The 11,689-nt window shown below is 37.3% G+C and overlaps 2 protein-coding genes across 6 annotated transcripts in view; one reads left to right on the plus strand and one right to left on the minus strand.

Annotated features, from left to right (window-relative positions):
- LOC139695697 (RNA polymerase II-associated protein 1-like) overlaps nt 1-364 on the plus strand; it is a 36,452-nt gene extending 36,088 nt beyond the window's left edge. Inside the window, exon 14 of the mRNA XM_071594474.1 lies at nt 113-364. Within this exon, the coding sequence (XP_071450575.1) occupies nt 113-163 (51 nt within the window). The 3' untranslated portion in view covers nt 164-364. The remainder of the gene's footprint in view (nt 1-112) is intronic.
- LOC139695698 (CB1 cannabinoid receptor-interacting protein 1-like) overlaps nt 1-11,689 on the minus strand; it is a 288,521-nt gene that overhangs the window by 13,712 nt on the left and 263,120 nt on the right. Inside the window, exon 4 of one of the 5 annotated variants that reach the window (XM_071594475.1) lies at nt 5,348-6,038. The exons of 3 other annotated variants lie outside the window; for them this stretch is intronic. In XM_071594475.1, the coding sequence (XP_071450576.1) occupies nt 5,954-6,038 (85 nt within the window). In that variant the 3' untranslated portion in view covers nt 5,348-5,953. Of the gene's footprint in view, nt 1-5,347; nt 6,039-11,689 lie in introns of those variants that run through there. One more of the 5 variants, XM_071594480.1, reaches the window with a different exon arrangement.

The following is an 11,689-nucleotide window of genomic DNA, read 5'->3' on the forward strand; positions in this document are numbered from 1 at the left end:
TTCTTCTGCCATCTTTGCAAATTCATTTCTCTGATATTCATTCAAAACATTTTTTTTTTTTTGAGTTGTTGAAGTTACTTAACATATTGAGATTGAGTTGATCTTATTGCAGTCCCTCGCCAATTTGTTGCTGAATTACACCCACTGGGATGCTGTGGATTGAGCTGGACAATGCAGTCGACTGTGGGAAAAATGATGCAGTTGACTGTGAGAAGTTATGGCATTAGATCAACGTTTCAGGGTGTCCATGACTGTTGCTGTGGGACACGTGCACTCCAACAGCTTGTCAGTGGGTTTCGTACAACTATGTGTGAGGCAGATGTATTAAGGTACATGATGTATTTCTATTGAATAAAAACATTTAAATATACATTGCTTTTATTAGCCAATAATTTGATTTTTACACTTTGATTTTTAAAAATATTTTTGTAAGCTAACTTTTAAGCAGCAAGATTACAGTCACCAAATGAATGTTGTATTCCAATTGCACATTTCCTTTAAGAATCAGAATCGGGAATAAAAGACAAAGAATTCCCTGAGGGTGTGCTTTTTTGATACAGGAACACTGAATTTATAACAATAAACATAATAATAACAAACTGAATTATATGTATTATTTCCTGTCAAATATGCACTCAAATGCATGATTTGGCAAATTAACTGGAAATGAGTCTCCTCGTAAATTGGTCTCGGTAATTCAAGAAGATTTTAAGGAGATTATATAAATAAATTTCATCTCTCAATTTTTGATTGATCCATCAAAACTCACGTGAACATTATTTTCTCATTCTTACTAGTATTCCTTGTATACTTTTTTTGAATATCTCATGAAATGCTTCTGAAGTTGTAATATTAATGCATAGTTAAGATGCCCAATTGGGTACATATATATTTATGTGGTCAAGTCAAAAATAAACCAACTTTTTTATAATAAGTTGTCTAGACGTGGGCTCTGAAATATGCATACTGTATTCGTGGGGTGAATGTTGACACAATATGGAAATTTTTCCTCTTGACAGCCAAGGTCCGTCCGTTTTGAGTGGGATGCTCAACCAAACAATGTGTGTCGTATGTCATCAGGGATGATGGGTCTTAAGCTACGAGCAGCTGTTGAGTTTTGCAATGAATGGATGGGAACCGTTAATATTGCTTGTGAACTGTTGTTAAACATATCTGTTTTGTTGAGCCTCTGTAATGTGTACAATAAATGGCGCAATTGACAGAGGTATGTGCCTTGTTCGACCTGCTGGCACTTCAACAAATGAACATATGGAAATGGATCGAGCATGACCGTGGGCAAATTACAGATGACCTGGTGAATGCATGTTTTGGGGATCTCTTGTGGTCTGAAAGTTTTGGGTAAAAATTAGAAGTTTTTTAAATTAAAGTTTGGCTTATTTTTTTACTCCACCACATAGTGCTTTGAAGCCATCAACCTCAATTAGGCTTTTAAATTAGTTTTTAAAACGATTATGTGAATATCTGTTTAGATATTGTTATCGTTTTAAAAATTTTATTTGCAGCTTTGCACAGAAGCTGAGAATGGAAATATTTTGTGACTTGAAACTTTTGTTCTCTTGCTCTCTTTGACAGGGTTTCATTTGTTGAAAGCATGTTCCTCTTAACATGGGATTTGATTACAGATGGGAAAAAAAGTGACGAGACTGATATTTTCATCATTGATGACAATACATCATATAAATAATTGTTTATCTTTCCAAATGGAAATGAAGTCTTTGCTCTGATAAAAAGGATGACCCTTCTGCCCATTGGAGAGTAGTTCCAGTAAAAATGTCTTCTCATATTTTTTTTCCAGTCGTGAATTTCTTTCAAAATTCGAATTGATAAGGAAGATACCCGTACGTATTTCACTGAATTATGTGCTGTCGTTATTAGTTTATGTTCCTCATTTGAAACAATCTTGGAATTGGAACATCTCCTCTAAATTTAATAAATTGGGTTATACATGTATAAAATCAACTTTCATCATGTAATCATTGTGAATCATCAACTAAGTTCATGCTTGTCGTTGTTGGAAAAACAAAAAAAAATTACTTACGAAAAAATAATGGACTCAAACATAATGCATGTATAAAAAATAATTTTTGTTAATAATCTCATGCTATATACATATACATGTACTCAGCATTGAAAATTTTTAAAGATTATTTACTCAAGAAATGCTCATTGAGACTCTTTCAACTTGGCTATTATATATAAAATGTATGCATCGTGCAAGAAAAGTAATTTCTAGCTCAAGTCACTCGTACCAATGCTTTAAAATATGTGTATATTACGTGTTATGCAAGACAGAGGTGGAAATATAAATCTACAATTAGAATTAACTTTTACTCTAGCAAAGGAAAATGTTGAAACCTAGGGGCGTAAGTAAATTATCATCAAGGATGAGACAAAATTTAACTTGCAATTTTTTGTCTTAAGAAATTGAAGGGAAATTTTTTATATATCAAATAATTGAAGATCAAGTTATTTAATTACCAGCTTGTTTGATAAACTATATTTTTTGTAATAAAAGTGTTCATTCATGATTGGCATAGTTGAAAAGTTTATTGACAATTAGATAAATGTTTTTCGCATCACTACAAAAGTTGAAGAAAAAGCCATTTTAAAATTCATTAAAAATTTTTAATGTGTCTCTAATGGAAAAGCATAAATGTCATGGTTAGACTATCCTATTGCAAACATAAGATATTAAAGAGTGTTGTGGTAATTGAAGTTTTATCACAATATATATATATATATATATATATATATATATATATATATATATATATATGTATGTATATATACTTGCCTTGCCTGATATGTATATATATATATATATATATATATATATATATATATATATATATATATATATATATATATATATATATATGTATGTATATATACTTGCCTTGCCTGATATGTATATATATATATATATATATATATATATATATATATATATATATATCCTACAGTCCAATCCTAACATCGTTGTTACCTCCGCCGACAAAGGCTCCTCTGTTGTAATTCTAAACACCAAAGATTATATTTCCAAAGCCCTCGCTCACCTGAATGATACATCCACCTATACCACTCTAACCAAAAACCCAACACAAACTTTCCAAACCGAAATTCGGTCTTTTCTCCTCCACTCCGGACCAGAAGAAGGCCTCACCTCCCAAGACATATCCCTACTTTCACCCCCAAACCCCAGAACACCCCAGTTTTATCTCCTCCCAAAAATACACAAACCCAACATCCCCTGTCGTCCTATAGTTTCCAGTTACAATTCTCCCACCGAAAGAATCTCCGCATTCCTTGACCACCACCTACAACCACTTGTACTCTCCTTGCCCTCCTTCACGAAAGACACGTATCACTTCCTCGACCGTCTAAATTCCGTCTCTATTCCCTCCACACCCAACCTACTTATGGCCACCATCGACGTTACCTCACTCTACACTTCTATTCCCCATGCAGAAGGTTTATCCTCCCTCCGGCATTATCTTTCTCTGCGCCCCCTACCCCAGCGCCCTTCAACGGAATTTCTCCTCAATCTTGCCACTTTCGTCCTTACAAAAAATGCATTCACTTTCCAAAATTGTTTTTACCTACAGACAAAAGGCACAGCGATGGGAACGAGGATGGCACCATCATACGCCAATCTCTTCATGGGCCATCTCGAAGAGACCTTCCTGTCACAGCAACCCCTTCAACCTCTTTTCTGGGTCCGCTACATAGACGATATTTTTATTCTCTGGACACATGGCTCTGACTCTCTCAACAACTTCTTATCCGCCTTAAATTCATCTTTCACGGTTAAATTCACCTCTTCCATTTCAGACTCCACTATCACCTTTCTTGACACAGACATCTCACTTCAAAACAACAAATTCACTACTTCAGTACACATCAAAGCCACTAACCATCAGCAATACCTTAACCACACTAGCTGTCATCCTCAACACACAAAACGCTCGATTCCTAACTCTCTCTCTATCCGCGGACACCGAATTTGCAACACCACAGCCACTCTCAACAAATACCTTGCCAATCTACACCTTGCACTCCTCAAACGCGGTTACCCAGAAAAGTTGCTACGAAATAAAATCCACCGTTCCACCCGACCACACACACCACACAATAACAAGCCCACATCTGACGCAGGACTCAACCTTTGCACCACCTATTACCCCGGATCACACAGACTGAAAACCCTCCTTAAAGAACTGTTCCCAATTCTACATGACAATGACGCGACCTCATCCTTACTACCCCAATGCCCATCTATCGCATACAGACGACCCGCCAATCTCAAAAACCTTCTGAGATCCACCAACCCTTTGGCGCCCCCCCGTGACAAATTTCCCAATATTTCCCCAACTTGCAACCGCCCCCGATGTAAAACCTGTCCTCTTATTATGCCTACTCCCCTCTCCCTACATCCCCTCATAGCCCCCCCACCTCGTTCCCACGCTAATTGCCTCTCAAAAAATATTATTTATCTTTTATCATGCAAGCACTGCACTTCCTTCTACATAGGTGAATGCATTACCCCCTTATCCATCCGAATGAATAATCACCGATACTCCTGTAATTCTGCCTCACTCTCTTCTCTTCCTATCCCTTCACACGCCAATTCCCACAACCTTTCATTCGACCAGTGTTTTTCCCTCAGCATCCTAGAATCCCTACCCGATTCAGCTACCAACATAGAGGTGAGAACTCGTGAATCCGCCTACATACTATCCTTCCGTTCCTTTAAAATTCCCACCCTTAACCGCCATATTTAATTTCCCTCCCAGCATTCCCTCCACACCTCCCCTCCACACCTCCCCTCCACACCTCCCCTCCACACCTCCCCTCCACGCCCATAACTCTTTCCCCTCTCCTGTTCCATAGCATATTTTCAGTCTCTCTTGAAGAAGGCCCCTGAGAGGGCCGAAAGCTCGAACAATTTACCGTGTAAGTGTTCTTTTATATGTGTCTATTCTTTTCTATTTGTGTTATGTTGTGTCAGCCAATTATATATATATATATATATATATATATATATATATATATATATATATATATATATATATATATATATATATATGTATATATACTTGCCTTGCCTGATATGTATATATATATATATATATATATATATATATATATGTATGTATATACATACACATATGTGTGTGTGTGTATATATATATATATATATATATATATACACACACACACAGATCTATATGTTTGTATATTTATTTCCAGCATAGACTTGTTGTATATTCTGACAAAAACCAAAGTGTAAAAAATCCTTAAAGTATGTATGCATGATATGTCATGTTGATGTATCCTGAATTACCCCAAGAAATGCAGACTTGAGAACACTGCAATGCCGTAAATAGAATTAGAAGATGTAAAACGGGCTAAAAGAGAGCTCCTTAAAAGGCCAACCATGATCGGTGCACAGCCATCTCCATTGAACTTGGAGAATATTTATCAAACAATTCATACCTTTTTCTTAGCACCACAAGAAGTATTTTTTTAGTGTCTTTTTGGAGTCTTACAAAGGTAGAAAAGAGAAGATGAGATGAATTTGGTGACCCAGTGTCTGGCATCAGTGATAGTGTCTTGCCCCATGGGCGGAGTACTATTGTGGGTTGGACATCGTCAGTCCGTCCATGCTACTCAATCCGTTCACCCCCACTGATGGGTGGAGCCATCTCCATGAGGACGGCTGCGTGCCCGTCGGTCCTTCCCGGTGGAATGACGGCCGCAGGTTGCCCACCACCCTCTCCTGGGCCTTATGCCTGGAGCTGCAGATTCCTGTTGTGGTCGCCGGGTTTTAGGGGGTAGAAAGAGGCAAAAGGGTTGGAGGTCACTGTTGGATAGTGCGGCTGCAGGCCTGGGCGATCTGTGCAGGGGACCCGCAGCAGATCTTGCCTTGCCTTTAGTGGGAATGGCGATGGCACAGGGATCCGGGCGCAGATACGCTACTCTCATTCTCTTGAGTCGTGCATTTCAGTTGTGGGAGCCTTGAAACAAGAGTATCAATGACTGATTGCTTAATAATTTGTTTGTTCACACACAATCCAGTTGAATTACCCGTAATAGGAATTATGAGAAGAGCAAGTCATTTCTTTTTTTTTAACTTTTACTCTCTCTTTGTTATTTCTAATAAACTCAATAATTTAATCTGCTTTGGGTAGACCGCCTGCTTCTTTCCCTCATTCAGAGCCCCTTTTAATGGTTGTGTGCTGCTGCTGCTTTCAATCTGGTTTAGGAGGAGTCAAGGGCTTCAAAGTGCCCAGTCTACTCGTTGCAGCGATGGGACGGATGGATCTACTTGACTCGTACTCTTTTGATGTATGCATTTACAATATTTGTGTAGTATTATTGCTTAAAATGGAAAAGAGTTCATTTTCTGAAGGACAGTAGTATTTGAAAGTTCCCATGTCTTTTAATTCTGCTGGGTACTCAACATGGGAACAAATGGCAAATTTGGCTTACTCCTTTTACAACATTAATCTAACCAAAGCAATCAATGCTGGCTAATTCTACTGGCATGCAAGTTTACTTACATAGCAGCAACTTAACAAGGAATGGAGTTGTCAAAATGAAAGCTTGGTAAGCGAATAACTGCTTAAATAAAATTTTTGTTTGTTGGAAAATCTGAAGGAATGAAAGGGAAACATGTGGGTCATAATTTTCTTAGCATTGAATAAAATCCTCTTTCGTTATACATCTGCGGGATGTGAATATATAATGATGACATCTGCAATAGAAGAAGGACGTTGTTGCCATGCCAAAAATTCACTGCATTTTTGCCCCGACTTTTCCATTGCAACGGACTCCCCTCCCTCGAAAGCAGCCAGAGAAACAGCCGCCCGTCTATCTGGGAAAAAGTAATTCATACAACTTTTAGGACAGACATTGTATGCAGTCATCCTGGTCAGCCCAAAATGATGTTTGGGAAAGCTTTACCTCACCAGGGACTGGCTCTGAGCTACCTTAACCAGTTACGTGCTAACTAGGAAGAGACCGAATAGGCTTGTGAAGATATTAATCCAAACGTCAGGGACCTACTTTGGGGGAATAATACACACTCACTCCCTCAGGCATTACTTGCGTGTTTGTGTGTGTGTGTGTGTGCCTTATTCCCCATAATTAGGTCCCTGGCATCTGGATTAATTTCTTTGCAGACCTATTTGGTCTCTTCCTAGTCCACATTAGTGGTTAAGGTAGCCCAGAGCTGGTCTCCGACGAGGCAAAAACTTCCCCGTAAACCACTTTGGGCAAACACCAGTGTGACTCTGTATGTATTTGTAAGTTTCAAAATACAGTCCCAGGCAATAGAATTAATTTCCTTGTAAACCTACCTGTGACATACCAATGCCCTTGTGTAAATGTGAGCGTCTTAATGTTTTGAGTGTGTGTCTCATCGCTGTGGAGGGATGAACTTTCTCCGTAAATCCCCGCACCATTCTCAATTTTGCCCTCCTTTTTCCTTCCTTTTACAGTGGTGTGTATAAATCCCTTAGTGGCTTAAGGAAATGTTATTTAATATAGTCATTCTAAAAACAGGCTGTAAGAAGCTCAATTTGTCCTTTCCATATCTTTATTAAATTATCTCCACTCATTTTTACAATTTATCATACATCTCAGAAGAATCAGAGTAACATTGTGTATAAAAATTCCATTCTAAAATTAGACTTAACTATTATCTCCCTTTTATCACTCTTTGTCTGTGATTGTTTCTGTAAAGCATAAATGGTGATTGTGAATAATTTTTCCAGCTGGAAAACTCAATAGCTAATCAATTGAAGTAAATGTTTTACTTACTGGTGATGGTTTCTTATTTTATTGTGACTTTAAAAAAGTCTAGATTGCAGATGTGTTTCTTTGTAAGGAGTATACTTTGAAGATGGGAACAGGCAAAGCAAACATGTTTGTAATTGGCCACTTAAGGCCTTATACTGTTTCTTGAGGAAAATTGAGAAATTGCTAGATGACATTCGGATTCTTATAAAATGTTACAAAAGTGACCAACTGTTTAGGATATTTACTCCAAAAGAGTAGTGAATGTTGTTAGTGATAGGGAAAGAGTTGATGCTGAGTCATCTGTCAGCACTGCATGAAGAATAAAAAGAGATGTTTCAGGCGTGATTTGGTGGAATGTCATGATTAATCAAAAATTGGCAATTTTTTTACAAGATAAAATTTAATATGACCTGTTTTAATGTAACTGCGTCATCATCAGGTCAACTGGTGATGATGTAGTTACATTGAAACTGGTCGCATTAAATTTTATTTTGTAAAATAATTGCCAATTTTTGATTAATAACTGCATCAAGAGTTGACAGTGTTTACCTTGCCATATTGTTTGCCAAGATGTGCGCAGCGGTTGAACTCCTAGCAACCAAACATCTTTTGCTATCTCTGGACCATCCACCCATGAATGAACTTTGTTTCATTTTTGTGAGGTCATCACTAGAGATATATGTATTTGAATTTGAAATGCCGTAATAGGTGAGGGCAAATAATATATTAAATCAGTGAATCAGCTCAAGTGTCAATACCAAAGCAAAACATCAATGCCTCCGGTGGATTTCAACTCAACAACAGCCTCAATATTTGGCTGATGAATGAATACATTATTCCCAGCTTATGCATTGGAATGGCGTTATTTTGTAAGAAGTAGTGAATCAAATTTATTTTAATATACTACCTTGATCAAAAATTTCCCGGAATTTATTCAGAAAATTAAAAATACAAGTTTATTCATCTAAATCTATATTGTCCCCTTCAAAGTAATCCCCATCGACTGCAACACACTTATGCCAGCGCTTGATCCAATCCTCGAAACATTTTTTATATTCGGTTTTCGGTATGTCCATCAGTGCTTCCTGCGATTTTTCCATTACTTCCTCTCGGCTGCTAAAACGCGTTCCCCGTAATGGTTTTTTTAACTCGATTGAACAGAAAGAAGTCACAGGGAGCCAAATCAGGTGAATTCGGTGGCTGTTGGATGGTATTTGTTGCATTTTTCGTCAAAAAATTACGAATAATGATAGCACTGTGCGACGGTGCGTTATCATGGTGCAAAATCCACGAGTTTTCTGCCCACATTTCTGGTCTCTTTCGGCGAATTGCTTCACGCAAACGTCTCATAACGCCCAAAAATAATACTCTTTGTTTACTGTCTGGCCTTCTGGCAAAAATTCATGATGCACTACACCGTTGTAATCCATGAAAACCGTCTGCATTGCCTTCTTTTTTGACTGAAAACGACGTGGTTTTTTTGGTCTCGGCTCATTTGGTGAACGCCATTCACTTGCCTGATGTCTGGATTGCGTGTCGTACTCATAAACCCACGTCTCGTCTCCAGTAATGATCCTTTTGATGAATGTGGGATCGGATTCAGCCTCGCAAATCATGTCTTTTGCGACGTCAACACGGTCTCTTTTTTGCATGAAATTGAGGTCTTTTGGCACCAACTTTGCTGCTACACGACGGAAACCCAAATCATTAACCACAATGTCTTGGGCGGATCCATAGGCAATGTTCAAGTCCTCCGCTATTTCTCTGATGGTTAATTTGCGGTTATTGACCAACATTTCTTTTACTTTATCAATTTTTTCACCGACTTTCGATGTCGATGTTCTGCCACTGCGTTCATCATCTTCGATTGACTCACGACCATTTCTGAACCGCTCGTGCCACTGGTAAACGACCGTTTTTTTTAGAGAATCGTTGCCGAAACACTTTTCCAACATTTCCAACTTCCGTGCGCCACTAAATCCGTTTTTTACGCAAAATTTAATACAAGTTCGTTGTTGCAAATTTAAATCCATTTCTGAAATTGTAAAAAATCGCCAACACACACAGAGATAGATGTACTCTTGGCTACGTAACTTTTGCAAATGTCAAGTTATGACACTAAGATTTAAAGGGAATATCAACAACAGATGTACCAATTTAACAAAAAAAACAGAACTCAAATCGGAACGATGGGAGCGCCACACGGTGGTTATTCCGGGAACTTTTTGATCAAGGTAGTATTACAATTTTTTCAATTTCTCAGATGTAGCCAGGAGTTTGTGTGAAATCATTTGAAAATCAATGAGAAATCTATGTGAAATATCTGTGGAAATTTTGAGTGTGGTACATTGCTTCATGCAAATTTTTCTAAGTATGTTCTAGTATTCACCTAGAGTTCTAGTATTTTTCTCCCTATGTGTACAGGAGGCCTTTGCATGTCAACATGGATCTGAAGTGAAATAGAGGTGAATAGCTAATAGTTTAACATGCTGAATTTCCTATAGTTTACCAATTAATTTCTCACGTGTTTCGCCAGGATGCGATTAAACTTGTGGGCCCTCATGAATTCTGATTTTTCAGTTTCACCTGATAGCTTTTTCAAACATTCAGCTTGACAATCCATGCCAATTTCAAATACCTGCATTATCCATCTTATTCAACATTTGTCAAGGGTGATAGAAATTGTGTTGCTCGCTTTTTCTTACTGATCTAAAGGTTCAAAGGAAAATTAGTTGTATATACTCACAAAGTTTTATTTACTAAAACTGAATGAAAAATATTTGAGAAATAGTTTTGAGCTCCATGAGATAGAATGTATTATTATCCTTGAGAAACTAGGGATTAAATTAATTTGAGATAATCTGCTTATTATTTAACAAGGTTTTCAACAGCATTGAAATATCAAATTATCAAAGTCACATGAAAAGGTAATATTTATTGAACATAAAATTGTCACATATGTCAATAATAGAACAACTTGTATTACAAATGTATGGGAAACATCAAAATAGCCTTTAAGGTACTCATTTCAGGCAATTACTCAACCATTTATCCATGTGCAGTTTATATTTTATAAATGCAAACCGCAATCTGATTTATATTTCTGATCCTCACCTCAATCCTTTTTTAACCCTCCATAATTTTTAGTACAAAAGATATATTTTATGCGAAAGCTTTTGTGAAAGGCATGGCTTAAAGCATTAAGGTGATCCGTAAATAAGGGAAATTTTGTGTTTAAGTAAAAGCAAATGTCTTCCTGTTTTCCTCACAATGTTTTCCTTAAATGAGCCACCATGTGCAGCATTCTGGAACTGTGATATAGTTTTGATAATTTGTCCCGGTGAATGTCAAACAACACAAATTTGAGAATTACTCGGATGGAAATGGTGAAAAGAGGACTTTTAAAGAAAATTTATTCACTCATCACTCTGTAAGTAAATTGATGCACAAGTCATCAGATTCCAGCTAGAAAAATTGAGCAACTTTAAAGCTTGTACACACATTTCATATGGAGGGATTTCGATCAGAGAGGAATTCTCTTGGGAATAGATATGCATGTATAGCAGTTCATCATGCACTGTCAATTATACTGCACAAAAATTGCAGCAGGCATGGTTTGTTCTTCATCCTCCTTGTTTGACAGGCACTGATTAATATTTAATGTCAATCAACAAAATCAATTTGCAGGCAGAAATGTATTTACCATAATTTTCCCATGAGGAAGGCTAAGATTCGCAAAAGTCATTCACTGTAGTGATACAAAATAATAATGGCTTTTTTGATGAAATCTTTGTCGACTCTCTCTAATCTCTCTGACCAATTTATTCACGCCCTGCGCACAGCAAAGTGATGGCTGTGATTAGCA

This window comes from Hetaerina americana, unplaced genomic scaffold (assembly GCF_022747635.1).
Source record: "Hetaerina americana unplaced genomic scaffold, ioHetAmer1.1.p SCAF_62, whole genome shotgun sequence".
In the NCBI taxonomy this organism is placed as follows: domain Eukaryota; kingdom Metazoa; phylum Arthropoda; class Insecta; order Odonata; family Calopterygidae; genus Hetaerina; species Hetaerina americana.